The sequence below is a fragment of the Lactuca saligna genome, chromosome 5, assembly GCF_052625555.1.
Source record: "Lactuca saligna cultivar CGN05327 chromosome 5, ASM5262555v1, whole genome shotgun sequence".
In the NCBI taxonomy this organism is placed as follows: Eukaryota; Viridiplantae; Streptophyta; class Magnoliopsida; order Asterales; family Asteraceae; genus Lactuca; species Lactuca saligna.
The window spans coordinates 313,481,249-313,503,956 of record NC_136421.1 but is presented as its reverse complement, the minus strand read 5'-3'; the positions used below and the strand labels follow the sequence as shown (position 1 = coordinate 313,503,956).

General features: G+C 36.5%; 1 protein-coding gene across 1 annotated transcript; it reads right to left on the bottom strand.

Annotated features, from left to right (window-relative positions):
• Window positions 1–1,610: 1,610 nt before the first annotated feature.
• On the bottom strand, window positions 1,611–5,776 carry LOC145048627 (Protein kinase superfamily protein). Its single transcript, XM_078997170.1, has 6 exons — window positions 4,814–5,776; window positions 4,116–4,237; window positions 3,817–4,025; window positions 3,564–3,738; window positions 3,337–3,471; window positions 1,611–1,999 (listed from the first exon to the last, which is right to left on the bottom strand). Exons 1-6 carry the CDS (start codon window positions 5,187–5,189, stop codon window positions 1,793–1,795), a joined length of 1,224 nt encoding a protein of 407 aa, XP_078853296.1. The 5' UTR covers window positions 5,190–5,776; the 3' UTR covers window positions 1,611–1,792.
• Between the last annotated feature and the right edge of the window lie 16,932 nt (window positions 5,777–22,708).

Below are 22,708 nucleotides of genomic sequence, written 5' to 3'. Positions count from 1 at the left end.
GAAAACAAAAAACTCTAAAAAAATCCTAAAAATCATAAAAATGCATAAAAAAATACTTAGAGATCACAAAACTTTTTTTTAACATTTTTTAAGAAAAAAATCGCAGCTTTTTATAAAAATTCGCTGAAAAAAATAAAAAATATTTTTTTTTTTTGTAAAAAAAAAAGTTTTTTTTTTCAAATTTTTTTCAGCGATTTTCTTTAAAAATCTGCGATTTTTTCTTAAAAAAAGTTTTGTGATCTCTAGGTATTTTTTTTTATGCATTTTTATGATTTTTAGGGTTTTTTTGTTTTCCCTATATATATATATATATATATATATATATATATATATATATATATATATATATATATATATATATATATATATATATATATATATATATATATAACGCAAAATACAAAAAAACAAAAAAAAAAAACACACACTCAACCAATTGTCTATCTATATTCATAAAAACCCTCCAATTTTCTTTATATTCGAATAAACATTTATATTATAATAATAAATATTAAAGAGTACAACCGGATATCAATCTATATTCAGAAAAATCTTGCACGAATTATCCATATAAAATAATTGTTGGGTTTTTCTTAGATATAAGTGGATAATTGGTTATGTTTTTTTATATTTTGCCCTATAATATAATCATTTTTTAACATAAAGATAACTGGATTTTTTTTAATATAGGTGGATAATTTGATGCATTTTTTGTTATTCGCCCTATAATATAGGAGTTTATCTGAGCATAAATATAATTTGACTGTTCTTCTAAATATAAATAGACAGTTGATTGTATTTTTCTGTGTTTTAACTAAAAATATTTAGATATATAATTTAAATCTAACATTATTATAATGGTAATATTTGAGAATTTTGTGGAAAAAAAACCTCATACACTCAATAAACCATTTCAAATAGTTTTTAAAAAACTAGTTTGTATGTTGTTTACTAGTCATACCAAACATGCAATAAACCAATGTTTTAAAATTTAGTTTGACCGGAAACCGTGCAAGTAAGCGATTCAACTAGCACCGATTTTATGCTTATTTTTGGAGCGGAACAAACCGTCAAATTTTTCAAAAAAACGGTTAAATTGAATAAAAAATCAATAAAACTGAAACACTTTGCATAAAAAAACTTTGGTGGTCTTTTCATATGTATTTAGATTTCTCTTAAATCAAATAAAAACATGTGGTAAATATTATGAAACTTTTTAAAACACGTTTATCCATCTAAAACTATATTTTGTTTTAGTAATAATATTTTATTTTCTTTTTGATGTAAAACTTATGGATGTACTTTTTAAATGTATTTTGAATGATCTACAAATTGTTTTTACGTATGCTTTTAGTGTTTGAACACGAAAATTCTAGAAACCTGACTGAGCCAAAGATGAACCGGTTAAATACTTCAATCGCGAACCAAACATCAAACCAATTCAACTAAAAAACCGGTTTTTAAAACATTGCAATAAAACTCAAAAAATAAACTAGGTCATGCATAGCCAAACAGGACCTGATTATGGTATGTAAGGTAAACAAAATCACACAACTACACCCAGAGAATTATTTCATAAAATTTATATCACAAAAAAAAAAAAAAAAACATATATAAACAGTAATTGTTATAGTATTTATATAGCAAACAACCAAATGACGCATATATATATAACCATTAACCACCACCCCCAACATGCTTGTCTCTACGATTTAAATGACAACGTGACAAAATTTTTGTGTCTGTTTACGTACTCGTAAACTTATGCAAAATGATGAGGAAAAACGATAAATCATGGGCCACGTGTCTTGGCAAAACAAAGACAACCAGAGGCTTGATCTTCAGGGATCATTCCACCGCCTTTACTTGTATCAATCGCCTCTAAAAGCCTCACCACCTCATCCATTTCGGGTCTCTTGTCCGGGTTCGCATCCCAACATTTTTTCAAAATGCTTGCAAATGCACTCGGGCAACATTTTGGAATGTCGGGTCGTAGATTCTGTATACAAAATCAAATATTAGACTCAAACAAATACTGTGATAGTATTTGTTTAAATGTATATTATAAGTAAATAAACTAACTATTTTGTACGTATTGACGTGTGTTTCTTTACTTAAATGAAGACAAAACTTTATTTGGTAAGTCAGCTACATCCGACTGTTTTTCTTTTTCTTTTTACTTGACGAAGAAAATACGATTAATAACATGAACATCCCCATGATGGTTGTTAGCATATAGCATTTCATTTCCAACCCAACTCTATTTTTTACTCCAAAAATTTTTATATGAATTCCTAATATTTTCTTCAACTTATTAGTTTTTTGACATGTTTATTAAATTTTATATGAATTCGATACATAAATAATAAATTTTATACTTATGATTAATTAATATCATGTAACCTATATCTACTTAATTAAAAAAAGTTGAAATTGATAAACCCAAAATGTGAGGGACTAAAATTGACAAGTGAAAGTTCAGCTCCAGTATTACTATTTCTAATGGGGCGGTGGAGATGGTTTAACTCGATGTATTCCCACCACAAAGAAACCATCTTCTTAGCTTATTTGTGGGTCCCACGACGACAAAAGGAACTTATTTGAAGGTCCCACAGCTATTTAGAGGACAAAAGGAACATATTTGCAGGTCCCACAACTTTAAATATATATTTTAATTACAAGACAGAAAAAAAAAAAAAAAAACAATTTTTAAATAAGCTCCTCCTAATAAACGAAGAAGTCAACTTTTTTGAAAAAACTCACAATCAGGTTTGACTTATCTTGATGTAGTTTTTTGTTGAAGAAAAATTCCTCTCGACAATTCAAAAACCTCGTTAAATCTCCACTATAACAAAAACCTGTAGTCAACTTATCTAAAGGTCCCACTAATATTAATTCGTATCATTTTTATTATCTTCTATATTATTACAATAATACATTGTTAGTTATATGGTTTTAATACTTATTTATTTCTACATGTAGCAAGGTCAATGGTTTCAAAAGTCAATTTTTGAAAAGGCGTAGTTGAAATGTTGAATAACCCTCCACAATAGTTAAGAAAGCTTTTTTCATTAATAAACAATCAATAAGCTCCCCCCCTTGTAGATGCTCTAAATAAAGAAAGTCAAAGAAGTGAGGTCTTCCCTATTAAGTCAACTTCTTACAAATTCTCCATCCTTTATTTTTATTTTTTTTCCTTCCATCTTCACAAGCGTGTGGTTATTTTCTCATATATTTTTTTTAAAAACAAATCATCTAAAATATATTCTAACAAATCCGTGTGTGTGTGTATGTATATTATATATAATATAAAAGATGAATAAAAGACAGACAAACCTGACGAACAACTGCAGAGGATACTTCAGCAAAACTAAGGTCAGCATAAGGCATGTCACAGCAATAAATTTCCCATAAGCAAATCCCAAAACTGTACACATCACATTTCCGATTGTAGGGCTTTCCATCAAGAACCTACAAAATCAAAAAAAATAATGTGGTTATCTTTTATTCTGATTCTTGTAGTTGCAATAAATAGTGAGTTATGTATGTATGTATGTATGTACCTCTGGAGCCATGTAGCCCAGAGTTCCTGTTTCACCAGTCATGTCTCTAGGGTTTTGTGCTTCAACACGAGCGACTCCAAAATCAGCAATTTTTAGGGTTCGATTTAAATCCAACAGCATATTTTCAGTTTTCACATCACGGTGTACGATCTTCTTCGTGTGTAGATAGCTTAAACTGCAAAAAAAGAAAAGAAAAAAAAAGATTTACAATGTGATCATTTTTGAAGAAAAGGGAAAGAAATTTGTAGCTGACCCTCTAGAGAGATCTAAAGCAAGCTGAACAACAATCTTGAAAGACAGTTTCTTTCTACTATTCCTGATTAGATATTTTTTGAGGGTCCCACCGGGAAGATACTCCACCACAACACAACAAGCCCTTGAGGGTAAAGAGTTCTGAGCAGCATTTGAAGTGTTATTTGTTGGGATCTTAAGATCTGAAGTCCCCATTGAAGCTCCAACAAACTACCAATATTTTATAGAAAAAGAAATACAGAATAAAGACATAAAATTTGTTGGCTATTTAATTTAAAAATATAATTAAAAAGTATGAACCTTGGTGACATTTGGGTGGTCAAGTTTGTGCCAAACAGCAACTTCTTGTCGAAAAGATGTCCGAAGATTCGCAGTCTCAGCAGCAGTCGCAAGTCCATCCTCTCCCCAGTCCAATACCTTCACTGTAAGATTTGATCAAAATTACTAAATTAACCCCGATATTGCATTGTTAAATGTTAATTAAACAAATGATTATATTTAAAATCTACACTCTTAATTAACCTACATATCCAACATTCACATACTGCTATATCTTATACTTATTACTTAACTCATCATTACAAGTTACAACCAGTAAAACCCACAAAATTATTCCATCTTAAGTTTGATTATTCAAGTGCGAATATATAAACATATACAAAACTTGGAGGGATTCATCAGAAACCATCCCAACTTTTATAAAAGACATTATTTTTTTTTTAATCTTGAAATAAGGTGACATTTTTATTGATCATGAATTTATGATCCTAACAAAATATCTAGAATATTGTGGAAAAAAATAATAAATACAAAAAGGTGATCAATTTCTACAGTTCCCATGTCAATTATTCCAAGATAAAACACATAAATGAACACACATAAACATCTCTTTATAACAATCAAATCGATACCCACAAAAATTAAAACGTGAAAAATAACAAACAGCGATTAATTAACAAATAATATTATCATCAACATGAAGAAATAGAAATGTTTACCTGCAACATCTTGACCATCATAAACACCTCTGTAAACAGTACCATAAGTTCCATGAGCGATAACATTCCTTATATCCAATTTAGCTAAATCGATTTCCCATTCCTCTTTTTTAGTATGAGCTGCTTCTTTCTCTCTATCCCTGGACCAAACCCTACTCAAATGTTTATCCAATTGAACATCCCAGCTCTTGAAATCAATCTTATCAGCCCTCAAAAACATTTCTTTATTATTCATATTACCGAATTCCTTCGACTTTGAACCTAAACCACTTAGTTGACCACTCGAATTTTTTGGTGAAGAACCAACGCTTCTTGATTCGGGTTTCATGGTAGCAGTCTCACCATCGGTTGATTCTTGAAATTTCTTCAAATCCATGGTATATATATATATAGTCGGGAGAAAGGGTAAACTGAAAAGTAAGGAACAAAATCAGGGTTTTTACAGCATGGTTTGCAAGATTTTTTGAAATTCAATAAAGAGATAAGCAATCAGACGCAAAACAGCCCTTCAAATGTTGAAAGAAGTAAAACCCATAAAATAAAGAAAATATGAAGTGGACTTTGGAACAAGATTGGAAAAGAAATTAAAACCCAGATGGGAAAAGACGGAGTTCTTCAAATGTTTCTTGAAAACCAATACCCAAATAAAACCTTTCAAATGTTGGAATGAGTAAAACCCACAAAATTCTAGAAAAATGAAGTTGAATAGGAGCAAAAACTAGAAATCCATTTAAACCTCAGATGGAAAAGAAAGAAGATTTTTCAAAGATTCGAAGGATGTGACTTCAAATTACGCAAAAAAAATAACCCCTGAAAATAAGGGATTTTGATTTTTGGTGGTGGAGAGGAGCAGAATTTTGTTATGGAAAGAAGAATCAACGAAGAAGAGAGGGAGAGAGAGAGAGAGAGAGAGAGAGAGAGGCTCTTAAAATAGTCGCTGTGTATGATCTCACCCAGAACCCAAAATATAATGATTGAAAATAAGAATAGAAGAATTATATATGACTTTTTCAACTTTTACTTTAAAATTGACAGAAAATTCGTCAAATAAATAATATACATTTAAAACTAAATTAACATCTTTATTTTATAAATTGTTTTTTTTTAATTGCTTACTTTTAAAACTTATTTACTTTCTAATATAACATTAATGAGATTGAATGTTTTATACGATGTTTTCCATTCTATCTTCTTTTAATATAATTTATGTTTTCTAAGCAACAGCATGACAACTTATGCGTGAAGTTAAATGTTGTATTTGTTTGACAGATAAAATAATTTTTATGTTTGTATTTATCCGTTTTAATGTTGCTAGTCATCTGTCTTTTACTTTAGTACAAATGCATACCGATGAATAACAAGTGTAGTTGATCCTCTTCAATTTCATACTCACTAGGCGAGTTTGCATGGGTAACGGGTTGTATATGAATGAAACTTGTGGTAATAGAAGAGAGATCGAAAAAAAAAAAAAACTTATTCTCATTCCTTTATGGAGCCCTTATAAATACACAAGGTATAATCAGAGCTAAGGAAAACAATCCTCTATTTTTTGAAAAAGATAACTCCAACAAAGAGGACATAGGAAAGGATCAATCTCAATCCATATCAACACTCCTAAGATGGAGAGTAGATGTATATCATATGTTAGAATCAAAAACCACTTGGTTTTTGATGTAAGTTAAACAGAAAAAAATGAGAATAAAGAATAATAGTAGCAGGCTAGCGCCCAGAAAATGGTGATTGTGGGTTGGTGGCGATGCTCGGATGGCAGACGACATAGGGAGTAATTGGTGGACGGTGGGAGCAATCAATAGGGAGAAAATGTATGATGCTTTGGAGATTTCGATCACGCCTTAGGCTAAAGCAACATTTCAAATTTCAAGGTTTTTTGCTATTTTTTTTTTCTTTTTTTTGTTTAATTTAAAATAAATTAGGCTATTATCCAATATTTTAAAACCCGGGTTTTTGGTTGACCCGATATGATGATCGGTTCGCGGGTCAACCCGCTTTATGGTCTTTTTCTATTTTTATATATTTTTACTTTAATGCATAATCCTCTCTAATAAATGAAAATAGTTTTACCACATGTCACTTTCTCATTAACTTGGACACATGTCATTTTTTTGTATTTTTGAATAAATGTTTTTTCCATGTGTCATTTTTTCGTTATTTATCTTTTTTAATTAACACATCATATTTACACCTCAATTAATAATTGTCTTATTTAAAACTAACCATTAAATTATAATATTACAACTCATATACTATTAAATATGTTTCCTTTTAAATTCAAATTTTAAATTTTAAATTTCAAATTTCAAATTTATATAAATTTTTGTTTAAACCTTCATATTTAATTTTTTTTGTTTTATCCAACCCGTATAACATACGGGTCACACAACTAGTACATAAACATATAAAACCAATAGTTTAATGTCCACAAAGTTTAAATATTTAAAAACATTGAAGAAACCGCAAACGGCTCGTTGTTTTGGCGTTCACTACTTATTTCCAATTATCCAAACTCTATTAAAACGGGTCAATCCGGTTTTAACCGGTTCGACATAAGCGGTTGAACCGCGGTTTAGAGGAAACCCGGACGGTTCGATCCGATTCGTATTTTTACAAAAAACCGGTCTCAATTGACCCGCCTTCTATCCCGGGTCACGGTCCAACCGGTTGAACCGACCGGGTCAACCCGGGTTTTAAAACATTGCTACTATCTAATGATTAAAGTTTAAGTGGAGTGAAACATTGAGCTATTTTAAGTGAACTAAAATATAATATGTTTCATATATTTTGATCAATTTTCTTAGGTAGGTCCTTTAGATACTATAAAATCGGTTCCTATTTTTTTCATTTATACCATATACTATATTTAAAATTAAAAAAAAAAAAAAAAAGATGGGTTCCTAGGAGCCACCTTCACTCTACTTAGCTAGACATTAATCTTGTAATCATGACCTCGATATTCTTATTCATTTGTAAGCATAACCACATTTACTAGACTTTTAGTGAATCATGACAAATAATCTTATTGTTATTTGTGGTGGACTTGACCAGTGTACAACATTGCATACCAAATCTCATTATTCTTTCACTTGACTCGCATACTTATGTGAACAAGGAATTAATCTTAATTTTCTAAGTACCAAGATTTCCATACATCACATGACTTAAATCATATGATTTCAAGCTTCTGTCCAATTGAAACTTGGGCAATGGGAATCTTTCCATACTTCGAAAATTTCGACATTACCATAAATAACATAACTAAGAATCACATCCACTTAATATTGCTTATAATAGAAACACACAAACATCAATTTTCACAAATGACATTACAAGGAGATATAAATAAGACAAAACTCAAAATTTATTTTATTTATAAAAGGTGCGGAAAACTTGTCTTTACAACGCAAATTCGAATGAAAACTATGCTATTACATATTCCTAAGCAATCTATCATAACTCTAAGCAGCAACTAAAAAATCTGAACATCGAATCATGCGATCGAAATCCATTTCTTCGCGATCCGACTCAGCTCACTTCTTCCTTTAAGCTTCCTTTCTTTTCTTTAATCCTACAAAACATCAAAATATAATCTTATCACATCATGTATTTAGAATCTAAAATAGAAAAGTTAATAGAGTTAGATAGTGGATTTTACCTAAAGCAGAGTCATACATCTTGACTCTCTCATATCTTATATCTCTCAGGTAGTCAGGGCAGCTTCGTAACCAATGCCCCCTCTTGTAGTAATAGAAACATATGGATTCTTCTGGAATGGTATACAGGACTATCTCAGACCCAGTCTTTCTCTTGCGTAGAGAAAACTTTTATGGACTTCCAATGTTGTCATTTCCCATAGAAGGTTGGGATATTGATTTATCAGACAAATTTGCTCGACCAGTGCACCAAATCATTGCTGATTCAGCAGCAATAAGAAAATAAGTCAAATCAATAAGGGTCATATCATGGTCCATCACATAGTACTCTCTAATAAACTCACTATATGATTCGGGAAGTGACTGAATAACCCAGACAACAACCAACTTCCTTGAGACATCGACACCCAACATTCCCAATCTATTAATATGTAACTTCATATCCAAGACATGAGCACGTACAGACTTTCCATCTTCGTGTTTGTTTACCAATAGGGTTTGAGTGACCTTGAACTTTTTAAGTCTTCGAACACGTGGGTTAGGGAAAATTATTGGAGGAGGTGGAGGAAGAGATGCATGATTTCCATTTCCACAATCCAATCGTGGAACATCATCTTCATGTGGAAAACTTTTTCCGAAGGATTCGGGAAGACCACAGTTGATAGACTTTGACATCTACAAAACGGGAGAAACTCAAATTAGTTTATTGGAATCCTTGATCTAACACCCAAATGAAATATCAAGGCTAGGACCCAACACAATATCCTACAATATGGAAGAGGGGCGGTAATCCAAATTGTATAATATATGAAGGTAAGTAAATGACGATTTACCAATTTCCACCATGAAAAACGAAAAGGAAATTTAAGTTTTAAATGAATGGAAACTCCTAGATCTTTTGAGATTCATTGAACTTTTCAATGGCATGTTTAATCTCGATTATGCCTTCAGTTTTGTGACTGGGATGCTGAGGATCACAAATAACGTTTGGATAACCATGTAAATTAGCTTGGTACTCTCGATGTTACAAATCACCTAATCAATGTGTCGGTTAACCACACACGCTCCATTGATCTATGATAAACATCAAGCTACCCATTGCCATCTTTCATTGGTCCCATATTAGTGTGCCGATTCACCACACACGCTCCACTAACGACCAACAAGGTGCAATGTGTAATTTCATGGATTAGCAACAACACCACATTTTTCCTAAAGTAACTAAGATTTGGGAATTTGTAAATGCATTTAGTTACTTCGTATTTCATTATACTTATAATGGAAGGTTATGTCCTATCCTACCCGTTCAGCTAACGACCCTCCACTAGTCAAGAGTGCGGTTGGTAAGAGTGGATACCCATTCAATTGCCATTTTATAAGCAATTTCCTTAAACACCCCTTATAGACCAGCTTCGTGAATGAGGCCTACTACCGATAAGACTGACATTTACTTATACATATATAATATTAAACTTTTAATTCTATATAGTATAAGGGTGTATTTTACACTTTTAAAATACTAGGTGGTCTAATTTAATTAATTATCTTTTTAATTTAATTAAAATTAAACCATATCATTATGGATTTATTAACTTTCTTTTAATTACACATTTAATTAATTTAATAAATCCATAAGGGTGTAATTTGAACATTTCAAAATACTGGGGTTTTAGAATTTAATATTTCAAAATTAAGACCTTTTAATTAAATTTTAAATTCCAAAACTTGAGGAAAAGTTTTGAAACCTTTCAAAACATTAGGGTTTAACTATTCAAATTTCAAAAACTAAAACTTTTAAGTTAAATTTTAAACTATAAAACCTAAGGGTGTAAACTGAAACTTTTCAATCTTACTAGGTCAAATATTTGACTTATAATAATCATATAGTATCTATATTTAACCAAATCCATCAATTTTGATGAGGATAACCATTCCAAACTTAAAAAATCGGATTTTGGCACGAAAAACGAGTTTTGACAATTATCCTCAACAAAATCTGGCAGAGAAATCGAAAATTCCGGCACCAGAACCCTGGACTCGTCGATTCCACAATGGAACTCATCGTGTAGGACCTACTCGTTGAGTCCATTCATGGAATCGGCGAGTCTGCCAGTCAGAAGACAATATTTTCGATTTTCTTGAACTTTGGCAATTCACTTTTGCATCTATTCACTAGAAAAACGACCTAGGCTCTGATACCGATGATGGGTTATGAGCATAACATCATTCCTATGGTCTTCATTGTAACGCCCCGTTCCTGGTACGTATTTATTTTGATTAAATGTTTCTTTTTGGAAGAGCTACTCGGCGAGTTGTAGCCCTAACTCGCCGAGTAGATGTCGAGTTGGATGCGGGTTTTAAGTGATCTACTCGGCGAGTCCACATCTGGACTCGGCGAGTAGGCTAGTTAGGAGGAAACCCTAATCCTTAGGGTTTGCACCCTATATAAACGTCCTTATAGCCCCATCTCAGCCTCCATCACCCTCAGGGCATTTCTTATCGAAACCCTAGCCTCCATTGGTAAGTTTGAGTGATTGTTGCCTTGTGAAGGGACTTTTGGTGCACATTGGAGCAAGTAGAAGAACAGAGAGGTTGAAGAGGTCAAGGAAGGGGACTTAGATCCAGAACACATTCATTTGTGGTCATCCATTCTGGTAATGAAGTTTCCATCTTGATTATTGATCTATTAGATCTTGTTTGTCCCTAAATTATTGCTTTTAAGCCCTAAAACCCCAAATCCTTTGTAGAGAAACCTTATGGTTGGGTTATACTTCAGATCTGGACTCTCATTACCTTCTAGAAGTGTTAGGTTTCAGTCTTATTTGTGATTAAGGTCCCTCTTGATCTTAGAACCCCATTAAGAGCTTAGTTTGGACATTTGAAGCCCCTAAAGCTATGCATGCACGTAAAGTTTGCAACTTTACATGATAAGCATGCCCTAGAAGCCTAGATCTGTGGTTTGGAGCCGCTGCATGGCTCAAATCAGGTCTGTATGGAAAAAGGACTGAATGAACTCGGCGAGTCCTATGAAGATAGCCGTGAACTCGGCGAGTTGGATGAGCAACTCGGCGAGTTGGATGAGCAACTTGGCGAGTCCGATGAAGAGTGCCTTAGACTCGACAAGTTGTTCTTTAACTCGGCGAGTCGGATGAACTTGGACTCAGTATGTGTGCATCGAAGAAGAACGCATCGAGTCTTCACTAAGCTCGACGAGTATAAACGGGTATAAAACTAGATCAGATGGAAGGGACTCGGCGAGTTGGCGAGTCCGGTCAACCAAGAAGTTGACTTTGACCAGGGGGTAAAATAGTCATTTTACCCTAAGATTAGTTATAGTATTTGAGTTAGTGTTTATGGAAATTGTAGCCGGAGAGTTCTGTTGGATTAGTGTCTAAGTCCATAACTATTTTGGTATGTACTTGACCCGATAGTGCATGGTCCTTTTGGGTTGCCTTCACCAAAGCAACTTGATAAGATGAATTATGGAGAGAAAGGATTAAATATGATTTATTAATATATTATGGGAATAATATATTAAAGGAGAAACCATATTGTTTAATTAATATTAATCAAGAATTAATTGATAATTAATTTTGTGACTAAAAGAGATTAATTAAACTTAAAGGACTGGAATTGTAATTATAAGATAATTGCAATTGGGCTATGGATTGCCTTATATTATAAGGTTCGATGAATTCTATGGGGAAACCCATAAGAAATCGTCCAAGGCCTTTAAGAAAGGAATCCATGGGCTGCTTAGGGCTTAAGCAGCCAGATTAGGGTTTCCTAGTTTAAATCCCTAATAGCCTACATGTATAAATAGCACCCTTAAGCCCCAAAAACGTGGTGAACTTGTTCTCTAAGGTTTTGGACGATTTTGGGTAGCCTCCTTCTCTTATCTTCTTCATCCTCTTGCTCTTGGTGTTTGTGAACCATTAGAGGAGTGACATTTGTGACTCTAAGCTTTCTAAAGTCATTACAAGAAGGAATTGTGATTGTTATTGCCACATAACAATCAAGGTAATATCTTAAACCTATTATTATGTTAATATTGATTATCATATTCTAGAATTAGGGTTTATAGTCTTGGATAAATTGCATGTACAATAGAGAAACCTAGATCCAAGCATTAGGGTTTGTATGAGCACATAGGATGTTCTTATGATCAAAACCCATCAAGTTCCGGTTCAGCACTCAGGCGCTCAGCAAGCAGACTTTCAACAGCTACTTCGAGGTGAGTTACCTTCTAGTAGCAGTGGTTCTAAGGCCACAATGTCGGCCCACTAGTAGGAATTGTATGATTAGATGATTGTCTCTGTGAAATTCATCTAGGGTTGCTACCACCTGTGTTATGTTTATGTGTTCGTATGATATGATGTTATGTGCTAGTGATAGTAGGGGAAATAGTCCCCAGGTTACCGGTCGATAGGGTCGAAGGGGAAGTTATGCCCAACCATGCTAAATAGATTATGTGATACGTGTTATGTGGTGAAATAGTCCCCAGCATCTGGTCGAAAGGACTGAAGGGGATACCAGCACCCAGATATGCTAGTCAGTATCCGGTCGAGATGACCGAAGGGGAGAGCAGCACCCAGATATGCTAGTTAGTATCCGGTCGAAAGGACCGAAGGGGAGACCAACACCCATATATGCTAGTCAGTATCCGGTTGAGAGGACCGAATGGGAGACCAGCACCCATATATGCTAGTCAGTATTCGGTCGAGAGGACCGAAGGGGTAGGTCGGGTACCCAGATATGTTTGACAATATTTGTATGTTATGTGGTTATTTGGTATGCGGTACGATGGGGGAACTTACTAAGCTTCGTGCTTACAGTTTTTAGTTGTTGTTTCAGGTACCTCTTCAGCCAAGGGGAAGGAGCTAGTGCGGTAGTGACATATCACACACACGCTCTTGTTTTTCCGCACTATGAGACATTCTGGGATTTGTACTCTGATATTATTATGATTTACGTTATGGTTTACAAACGCGAGGCATGTTTTATTAAATGATATGGTCGAATGATATTTTGTTACAAACGTTTTGCAAACCACTTAATTAAAAATGAAATTTTTGGCCCATAATTTTTGGGATGTTACAAGTTGGTATCAGAGCCCTGGTTTGAGGGATTCGGACACACCTTCAGGGGTGTCTGAACTCAAATCAAGGGATTAAAAGACTTTGAAAAAGAAAAATGTTTTCTAAAAGGTTAAGTAAAGAGTTTTAAGAAGGAACAAAGTGTGTGATGTGCGCGACCGACCGAGCTCAAGTAAGTATTCCCCAATGTACCCATACAAGTTTATGTATGTCTATCAGTTTCAGTAGAACAGCATGCTAGAATAGGACTAAGGATCTAGGAGTGATGCCTTATGTGCCTGCTTTATGTGCTTCAATATATGAAAATTGAATGCTAGGATTGAGTAGACAGCAGTAGGATAGCCTGTTTAGGTTATGCCTGGTAACATGAGCTTAGCATTGTATGCTAGTACAGTTTCCCCATTATGAGGATAGAATTGCTTGAGTAGTCTCCTATGTCTGAATGCTGCTTGTTTTGTGCTTTGTGGGACTCTAAGTGATGGGAGTTAGCCATTAGGTGAATGTGTCACGTCACATGCGAACAGGGTTGAATAATCTCATAGTGCTAGACTTGGCCCTATTGCGCAGCTCTTGTCTGAGTCTAACCGTTGTAGGGGCGTGCCTTTTACTTGAAGGATTATCTGAGCCTCGCCGCATGTGATGGTATTCAGGTGATGGCTAATTGGCATCACAAGGAAGCTTTCAGCAGTTGAGGACTGGATCGGGTATAGTCAGAGAATTCCCTAGGGAAAGCCTAGGATGGGAGTAGCAGAGATTATTAGCAGTAATAGTGACTTGGTGGAGTCAAGGCAGTACTTGAGGAAAGTACGGATAGATGTGGAAGGTAGTATGGGCCCGTACTACTGGAAGTAGAGGATCCGTACTCGAATCAAGGAAAGCTGAGATGAGATCAGGAAACTTGTGGTAGTAGTGATTCCTCGAAATATATCAGTGTTCCTGACGTTTATTATGTTGTGTTTCAGAATGGGGGTATTACGCCCTAGACCAGCAGTTGGCAGTTCAGGAGAGGGATCGGGTTCGGGATCAGGTTCCGAGCCGGTGGATGAGGGGCTACGCGATTTCATCACGTCAGAGATCACCAGGGGCATCCTTGAGTCGACCCCCATTATCTTCGAGTCGATCAAGGAAGGGATAGTTGAGCTGATGGAGGATCGCCTTCGGGCATTCAGGAGCGACATGGAAACTGGCCAGTTGGGATCTCGCTCACTGTCCTTTAAGGACTTTAAGGGCAGTGGTGCGCCGGATTTTCACGGGGTGAAGGACCCCATAGCTGCCAGGCGATGGATTGTAGACATTGAGTCTGCACAGTTGACTAGCTTCTGCCCTGAGGGGTCGAAGGTGAGATTTGCAGCAGGATGTTTGAGGGATCGAGCTAGGGATTGGTGGGAGTCCGTTGGTGACTCGTTGGGAGCCTCGACTGTCGAGGCTATGACCTGTTCAAACTTTGTGACCAGGTTCAGGGCAGAGTTTGCACCAGCTGTCGAGCTTTAGCAGCTGACCAGGGAGTTTTTAGATATGAGGAAGATGACGGAGACTGTGGCAGAGATCACCGCCAAGTTCCGGGAGAGGGCGTTGTTGGTGCACCAGTACGCGGGTGATGAGGATATGAGGAGGACCCGCTATCATGACATGTTACGAGCTGATATTCGGGAGCATGTTAGTTTTTCAGCTTGCCCTATCCTGGACTCTATGATTGCCAGGGCAAGGGAGAGGGAGATAGATCTGGAGCACATCTGGAAGAGGAATGCGAAAGAGGGTCATGTTATGGGGGCTTCGGGGAAGAAGCCCAAGGGACTAGATGCGGGGCTGAAAGGCCAAAAGGGGCGGGGCCGCTGCAGGAAATGCGACAAGGCGCATGAGGGAGCGCGTAAGTTGGGATCGTCAGGCTGCTATAAGTGCGGCAAGTCAGGGCACTTCAATAGGGATTGTACCGCCCCTGCGCCTGTGATACATATGTTTGAGTTGCTATGTTTCCATTGCAACCAGAGGGGCCACAAGAAGGCCAGTTGCCCCCAGTTGACAGCAACATCGATGCCAGTAAAAGTGCCAGCTCCAGCGACCCTGCGGATCACTGATGGCCGACAAGGCAAGGCAGAGGCTCTAGTGGTGAGGAGCCGGGCGTTTCAGCTGGCTACCGAAGAGGCACGCGCCGCACCCGATGTGGTGATGGGTATGGTTCTTTTCCTCTATTTTATTTATATGATGTTATGATATTGATGTGTGCTCTGTGTATATGCATTAGGATCGTTCCATGTGAACAGTATCCCAGTTCAGGTGTTGTTTGACTTGGGTGCCACCCGATCGTTTGTATCTCTTGCGCTTAGCAAGAAGTTTTCTGAGTCTTCGGGCATGTTGGATTACCCTCTAGAGGTAGAGATTGCCGATGATCGATCGGTGCGAGCATCAGCAGTGTTCAGGGATTGTGTTCTAAGGTTGTTGGATGAGCGCTTTTTGGTGGACTTGGTTCCCATTTCGTTGCGTGGGAACAAGGTGATCATAGGCATGGATTGGTTGCGCACAGCAGCTGGTGCGGATCAGGACCCCAAGTGGGGGAGAGTTGGTGATCCACAGCGACAGGCCACAGCGTGGACCCACAGTATGTTCAGCAGCAAGAGCTAGGCGCTACCTTGATCAGGGTTGCGCGAGATATGTCGCGTATGTTATGAATACCCGGGACGCGGGTAGGGCGACGGTGAGCGAGGTTCCAGTGGTACGAGACTACGCAGATGTGTTCCTAGAGGGGATTCCTGGGATACCTCCGAAGTGTCAGGTAGAGTTCAGTATCGACCTAGTCCCTGATGTTTCTCCGATAGCCAAGAAACCGTATCGGTTGGCTCCTCCCGAGATGCAGGAGTTGTCTACGCAGTTGCAGGAGCTGCTAGACAAGGGATTTATCAGGCCGAGCAGTTCACCCTGGAGAGCCCTGATTTTGTTTGTGGAGAAGAAGGACGGGTCGCATCGGATGTGTATAGACTATCGGGAGCTGAACAAGGTAACGGTGAAGAACCGTTACCCACTCCCGAGGATTGATGATCTCTTTGACCAGTTACAGGGAACATCTTGGTTCTCCAAGATCGATTTGCATTTAGGTTACCATCAGATGATGGTCAGAGAGGGGGATGTGCAGAAGACCGCGTTTCGGATGCGTTATGGCCATTATGAGTTCGTGGTGATGTCGTTTGGGCTCACTAATGCTCCTGCCGCGTTCATGGACCTCATGAACCGCGTGTGCAGACCGATTCTGGATCGGTTTGTGATAGTTTTCATCGATGATATACTGTATTCTTCATAATACAGCTTGGCTATCCTAATATATACACATTTTAAGGTTAAACGCCACATCGTGACCAAGGCTACCGGCTTAGCCTCAAAATATATTATACCTCGATTATAAATTACCCAACTAGTCATTGAAATATCCCAAAAAGAAGACCCAAAATTTTCATTTTTCAATTAATAAAACATTATCCCAAAACATAAATATAAATCTCAAAAGGATCAAATGTATCAAAACATCACAAATGATCAGAGTTATCACGAAAATGTGGAACTATATCGTGTGTGCACTGTAATCACCTCGAGCTCTTCCCTTTTGCACCAGAAGTACCTGAAACATAAACTGAAAACCGTAAGCACAAAGCTTAGTGAGTTTCCCCCAAATACCACATACCACATATCAACTTATAATGGACCGCCCTAACTCGTATAACGGGCCCTGTCCACTGAGTATAACGAGCCTCGATCTAACTCGCATAACAGGCCTCGCCTAACTCTTACAATGGGCCCTCCCATCATAGAAACATATCGCCACACCGTGGTGAGGCTTCACCATCCATGGCCTACAAAAGAAAAATATCATACACAATTGAAAATAATTTTATACCTATAATTGAGTGTTACAAATCTCCCCACTTGAATTCGACATCGTCCTCGAAGTCTGTTGCTCCAAATAACTCTGGATAGTGCTCTTTCATCTCATCTTACAATTCCCAAGTCCACTCCAAACTCTTGCGGTGCTGACACTAAACTTTCACTAACTCAACAACCTTGTACCTCAAGGTTTTCGTCTTCCGATCAAGGATCACCATTGTTCTCTCAATATAATCTAGGAGGTCATCCATATGCATATCCTCCAAAGGAACCACTGCGGAATCATCCACTAAACATTTCCGCAACTATTCGTGCAAAAAAGAAAATAAAATGGTTTTCAACACCGGAACATAACAACAAGTATGAGTCAACCATTAGGATACATGACTGGTCTTATGAGTAGTAAGTGCTCAATTGGATCCAAAATGTCAAAAGCCTTCCAACACTCTAAAAATCCCTTTCCCCTTATTCCCTTTTAAATACCCTGCTTGGGGACATACTTATGGATACCTGCGTGTTAACATTAGTCCCTTGAAAAATGTCTTAGAAGTCTCTCACGGTAGGTAGACCGTGAAATGTCCCACAATAGAAAAGTCAAGGACGAAAATATAAAGAAATAAGTCTAGCAAATAAATTAAGAGTATTATGGGTTGTCTTAGATCTCAATATATATATATATATATATATATATATATATATATATATATATATATATATATATATATATAAGTTAATCTGTGACTTTTAGGATTCGAATAAGTAAACTCCGAGGGGTGTTCCACACCTAGTCGCCTAAAGCTGAATTGTTTGGGACTGATTAGGTTGAAAGTTTGCTACACGGGTTCCATAGAAAGTCATGAACTTAATAATAACAAAAAAAATATAGATATGTGTAGGTATCCAAATAAAGCTAATCTATGACCTTTGATGTTTGGGAAAGTAAACCCAATGGATCTCTTTAAATCTAGCATACTAAGGTCATATGGTCTGGATGTGCTGGTTGGAAGCCCGTTATATGGATTTCAAAGAAAGCCATTGTAACGTCCATAAATCCGGGCTAGTCACTTTAGAGACGTTAAGTGTCAAAAATGAATTTTTGATAGAATATTATTTATAATGAATAATCTTAACTAATTTGTAGTATATGTTACAAGGATTTCGTACATATAAAGAACGTTGAAATCCGAGTTATAACGAAAAAGTTATGACCTGTCGAAGTTTCGCGACAAAACCGGCACGACACAGCACGATGTAAATAGTGAATTTATGTTAGAGCAATATTTGGCCTTAGAAATCTAAATGAAAGTTGTATAATACGTTAAACCGAGAGCATACATAAAAAGAACGTCCAAATCTGACTTCGTATGAGGAAGTTATGATTTTTCTAAGTTTCAGCTTAGCAGTATGTAGCCCGAAGTTCAACTTTGAGATCAAACAGTTTTTACCGAAACAATCTAAACAAGAATCGAAGATCTCGTCAATGGTAATGCAACGGTAAAAAGACAGACGGAAACGGACGTCAGACGAAGGAGTTATGAGTTTATAACGAAGTTTTCCTGTCCCGGCCTACTAAAAATAATATAAAAATAATATAATAAAAATAAAGTCAAAATTAGCCTACAGAGTCTAAATGAAAGTTATAGATCTTGTTTTACCTACGCGTGGATATAAAGAACGTCGAAAACGGAGCTCGTATGCGAAAGTTATGAATTTCTGAAGTTCGGGGCGTGAACCCCAAGGCTGTGTTAGAGCTCAAGAGGTGAACATATGTAGTTCACGAGGTGAGCCTAGCTCACGAGGTGATCATTAGTGGCTCACGAGGTGAACAGATGATGGACGTCTTCCAGGGCAAGTGGCCATGACGAACGTAATGACGTATCGAGCTCACGAGGTGAGCATATGTAGCTCACGAGGTGAATATTAGGTGAACCTAGAAAATTCACCCTATAAATAGAATTCGAGGGCAACCGATCCTTTGCTTATTTTCTCTTCTCTCTCTCTCTCCCGTTTTGCCCCGATTTTCGTGCAAGAAATATCCTGAAGCCCCGATATCATTCTCGATCCCCGAAGCAATTCCCAAAGCCCGAAGATCCCTAGAAGAAAAGAGTTTCCGAGCCGAAGCTCTGCCTGCGAGAAGCCCGGTGTGTGAAGATCTTCTAGTTTCACCGAAGAAGTACTACTCTTAGAGCCATAGTGCTGTCCGAGCATCTTCAGATCAAGTGGGTGTATAGTCCCTTTCATAAACACGATTTTAATACAAGTATTGTTTGAATGTATTAAGTATATGTTTGGTGTGAGTGTGTAGTTACTTTCTTCTAACACATAGATATTAAGTATTTGCTATGAAATACGTGTTATGTGTTTATATATTGTTTGTTTATTTGAGATGGATGTTGGATGAATGTTTTATACAGGTTTGTATATGATTTAAACTATATATGTAATTTATATCTACAAATATGTTGGGTAGAACATGGGTATATGAAATAGTTGGTGTGTGATGAATCAATGTGATAAGAGATAGGTGATGATATAATGGTGATGATAATTAGGTGATGATAAATAGGTAATGAATTACGAGTCCAGGCGATGTTGTGGTTGCGTATTCATGCGATAATAGTCTAACCCTTATTATGAATTACGAGTCCAGGCGATGTTGTGGCTGTGTATTCATGCGATGATAGTCTAACCCTTATTATGAATTAGGAGTCCAGGTGATGTTGTGGCTGCGTATTCATGCGATGATAGTGTAAAATACACGTTTTGAAATCGTGTTTTAAGTAAATAATATTATGAGATATTATGTGAATTTGAATGTTGAGTTCTAACAGATAGTTTTTACTAAAAATGAAGTAAAACTATGTTTAAAATCACTCATAAAATATTGGAAGTCTTATGAGATTCCAATTAAAAGCCAAATAGTGAAATATAGCGAAAATATAATATTTGAAATAAGTAAAATTTTATTATTGAAAATTGTAGATAATCTCGTTAGAAACACGTATGCGAAAACCTCATCGAAATCCGAGTTATAACGAAGAAGTTATGACCAACCGAAGATCCGCGATAAAACCGACACGACGCCGAATGACGTAAAAAGTGAGTTTTTGATAAACTACTTTTTAGCCTTAGTGATCTAAATGAAATTCGTTGTATTCGTTAAACCGAGAAATTCGATAAAAAAGAACGCCAAAATCTGACTTCGTATGAGCAAGTTATGATTTTTCGAAGTTTCAACTTAGTAGTAGACAGCTAAAAACTCGAATTTTTGATCGAGCGATATTTGACCGATACATCCTAAACGAGAATTGAAGGTTTCTTCATTTGTAGTACAACGGTAAAGAGTCTGACGAAAACAGATGTCGGATGAAGAAGTTATGAATCTTTAACGGATTTTCCTGTCCCGGTCTGTTAAAAATAATAATATTAAAAATAAAGTCAAAATTACCAGACGAAGTCTAAACGAAAGTTGTAGAACATAATTTTAGATACACTTGCATATAAAGAACATCAAAAACGGAGTCCGTATGCGAAAGTTCTGAATTTCGGAAGATTTTGGTTCAATTTCCTAGAAAATTCGCATGAATAGTGCCAGCCACGTCACCTCGCGAGGTCACGCGTCGTGTCCGACACGCGTCATTTTCCGATTTGCCCAAATCTTTGGCCTAATGCGCGTCCGACGTGCCTCACCCTGTGTCGCACTTCGGAGCCTCGCACCCGACCCCTTGCATGCACGCCATCTGTCTGAACCGAGCCTCGTTGGAGCCCTGTGCAGCTGCCGCGTGCCCTTCGCTGCTGATTCGCCCTTCCCCCTTCATGTGTCTCTCTCCCTCGTTTCCATGGAGCTGCTTCGCTGCTGACTCCTCCTCTCGGCCGACCTCGGATCTTCCCTGTAAATCGAGGGTTTGCGAGCCTTCTCGGATGCATTTGGAAATTTGCCATATTTTACCCCTTTTCCATATTTTCTTCATCTTAATATTTCCCAAAGCCCCGGTATCGATTATAACCCCCGGAATACGCCACGAAGTGCCCATGAAGCCCAAAACACTACTAGAAAAACATCCTTTTACGACGCTCATTGCGCGTCGTAAAACGCTCAGACGACGCGCAAATGCGTGTCAAGGAAGGCCCTGTCATAACGAGAGACGACGCGCTTTTGCGCGTCCTCTAGAGACGACGCGCATTTGCGACACGCATTTATGACACGCAATGCGTATCAACAAAAGTCGCTGTCAAAAAAGGTCATGTCATAAATGAAGATGACAAACTTGTTTGCGTATCGTAATTTTTATTTTTATTTTTTAAAAAAAAATTATTTATAGATTTACTAATTTTCAAATTAAATTTGCATTTCATGTATCATAATAGAAAATAAAATACCATTTACAAAAAATACAATCCATTGCACAAAAGTTAATGTCATACAAAATACAAAATAAAATACAATAAATAAAAAAGATAAATCATTGCACTAACATGTCAAATACAAATAATCATCCCTAACTATATAAGCTAATACTACATTGCTATTAAGGGACATCATCATAACTCACTAAAGGTCTTGGAACAATGTTCTCGTCATCAACTCTTACGCCAACCTTGCTTTAGTAGATGGTCTTGTAGCTACATTGCAATTTAGCCATTTCCAAGTGCAATGTTTTATAAATTATTATTATTTTAGATTTATTTATCTAAAACCAAAAATAAATATATTGAAAATGACACATACCAGTCCAGTAGACATTGCTAATTCACCCAACTGCTTCCATTTCGACTCACTTTGTGCTACTAGTACTATATCCTATATACACAAACAAATGTTATTATTAATTATAATTCATAAAGTCAAGTATTGGAATATCTTTTGCTTACCTTCACAATCTCTAGTTTACCAAGCTGAATATCTAGTTCAAATCTATAATCAGGACATGTAGCAACTGCTAAAGCTTCATCGATCATTCCACGTGACTCCAATAAATGAGCAACACTATCGAGAAAAGAAATATTCATATATTAAATTGCTTTGGTTTATCTCAATCAAAGTACAATGATACAAAGTAAGTTGCCTTTATCATTTTATTATTGATCTTTGATATTTTGACAAGATTGAGAGAAAAAGAGACTTGCACTACATTAAGGGGGACATCCCCTAAAGAAACAGTTGCCACAACATTAATCACAAGGGCAACCACATTTACAGTGAGTTGGAACTGAATAAATTTTTGTATGTTTGCATGCCAAAGAAACACATTAATCTCAAA

What these genes read in the sequence shown, in the direction of transcription:
- LOC145048627 (XM_078997170.1), bottom strand. Translation starts at nt 5,189, where the DNA reads ATGGATTTGAAGAAATTTCAAGAATCAACCGATGGTGAGACTGCTACC. An exon ending in ACCACCCAAATGTCACCAAG is followed by an intron (nt 4,026 to 4,115) that starts GTTCATACTTTT and finishes AAATATTGGTAG; the next exon opens with TTTGTTGGAGCTTCAATGGG. An exon ending in TGGGCTACATGGCTCCAGAG is followed by an intron (nt 3,472 to 3,563) that starts GTACATACATAC and finishes TTGATTTTGTAG; the next exon opens with GTTCTTGATGGAAAGCCCTA.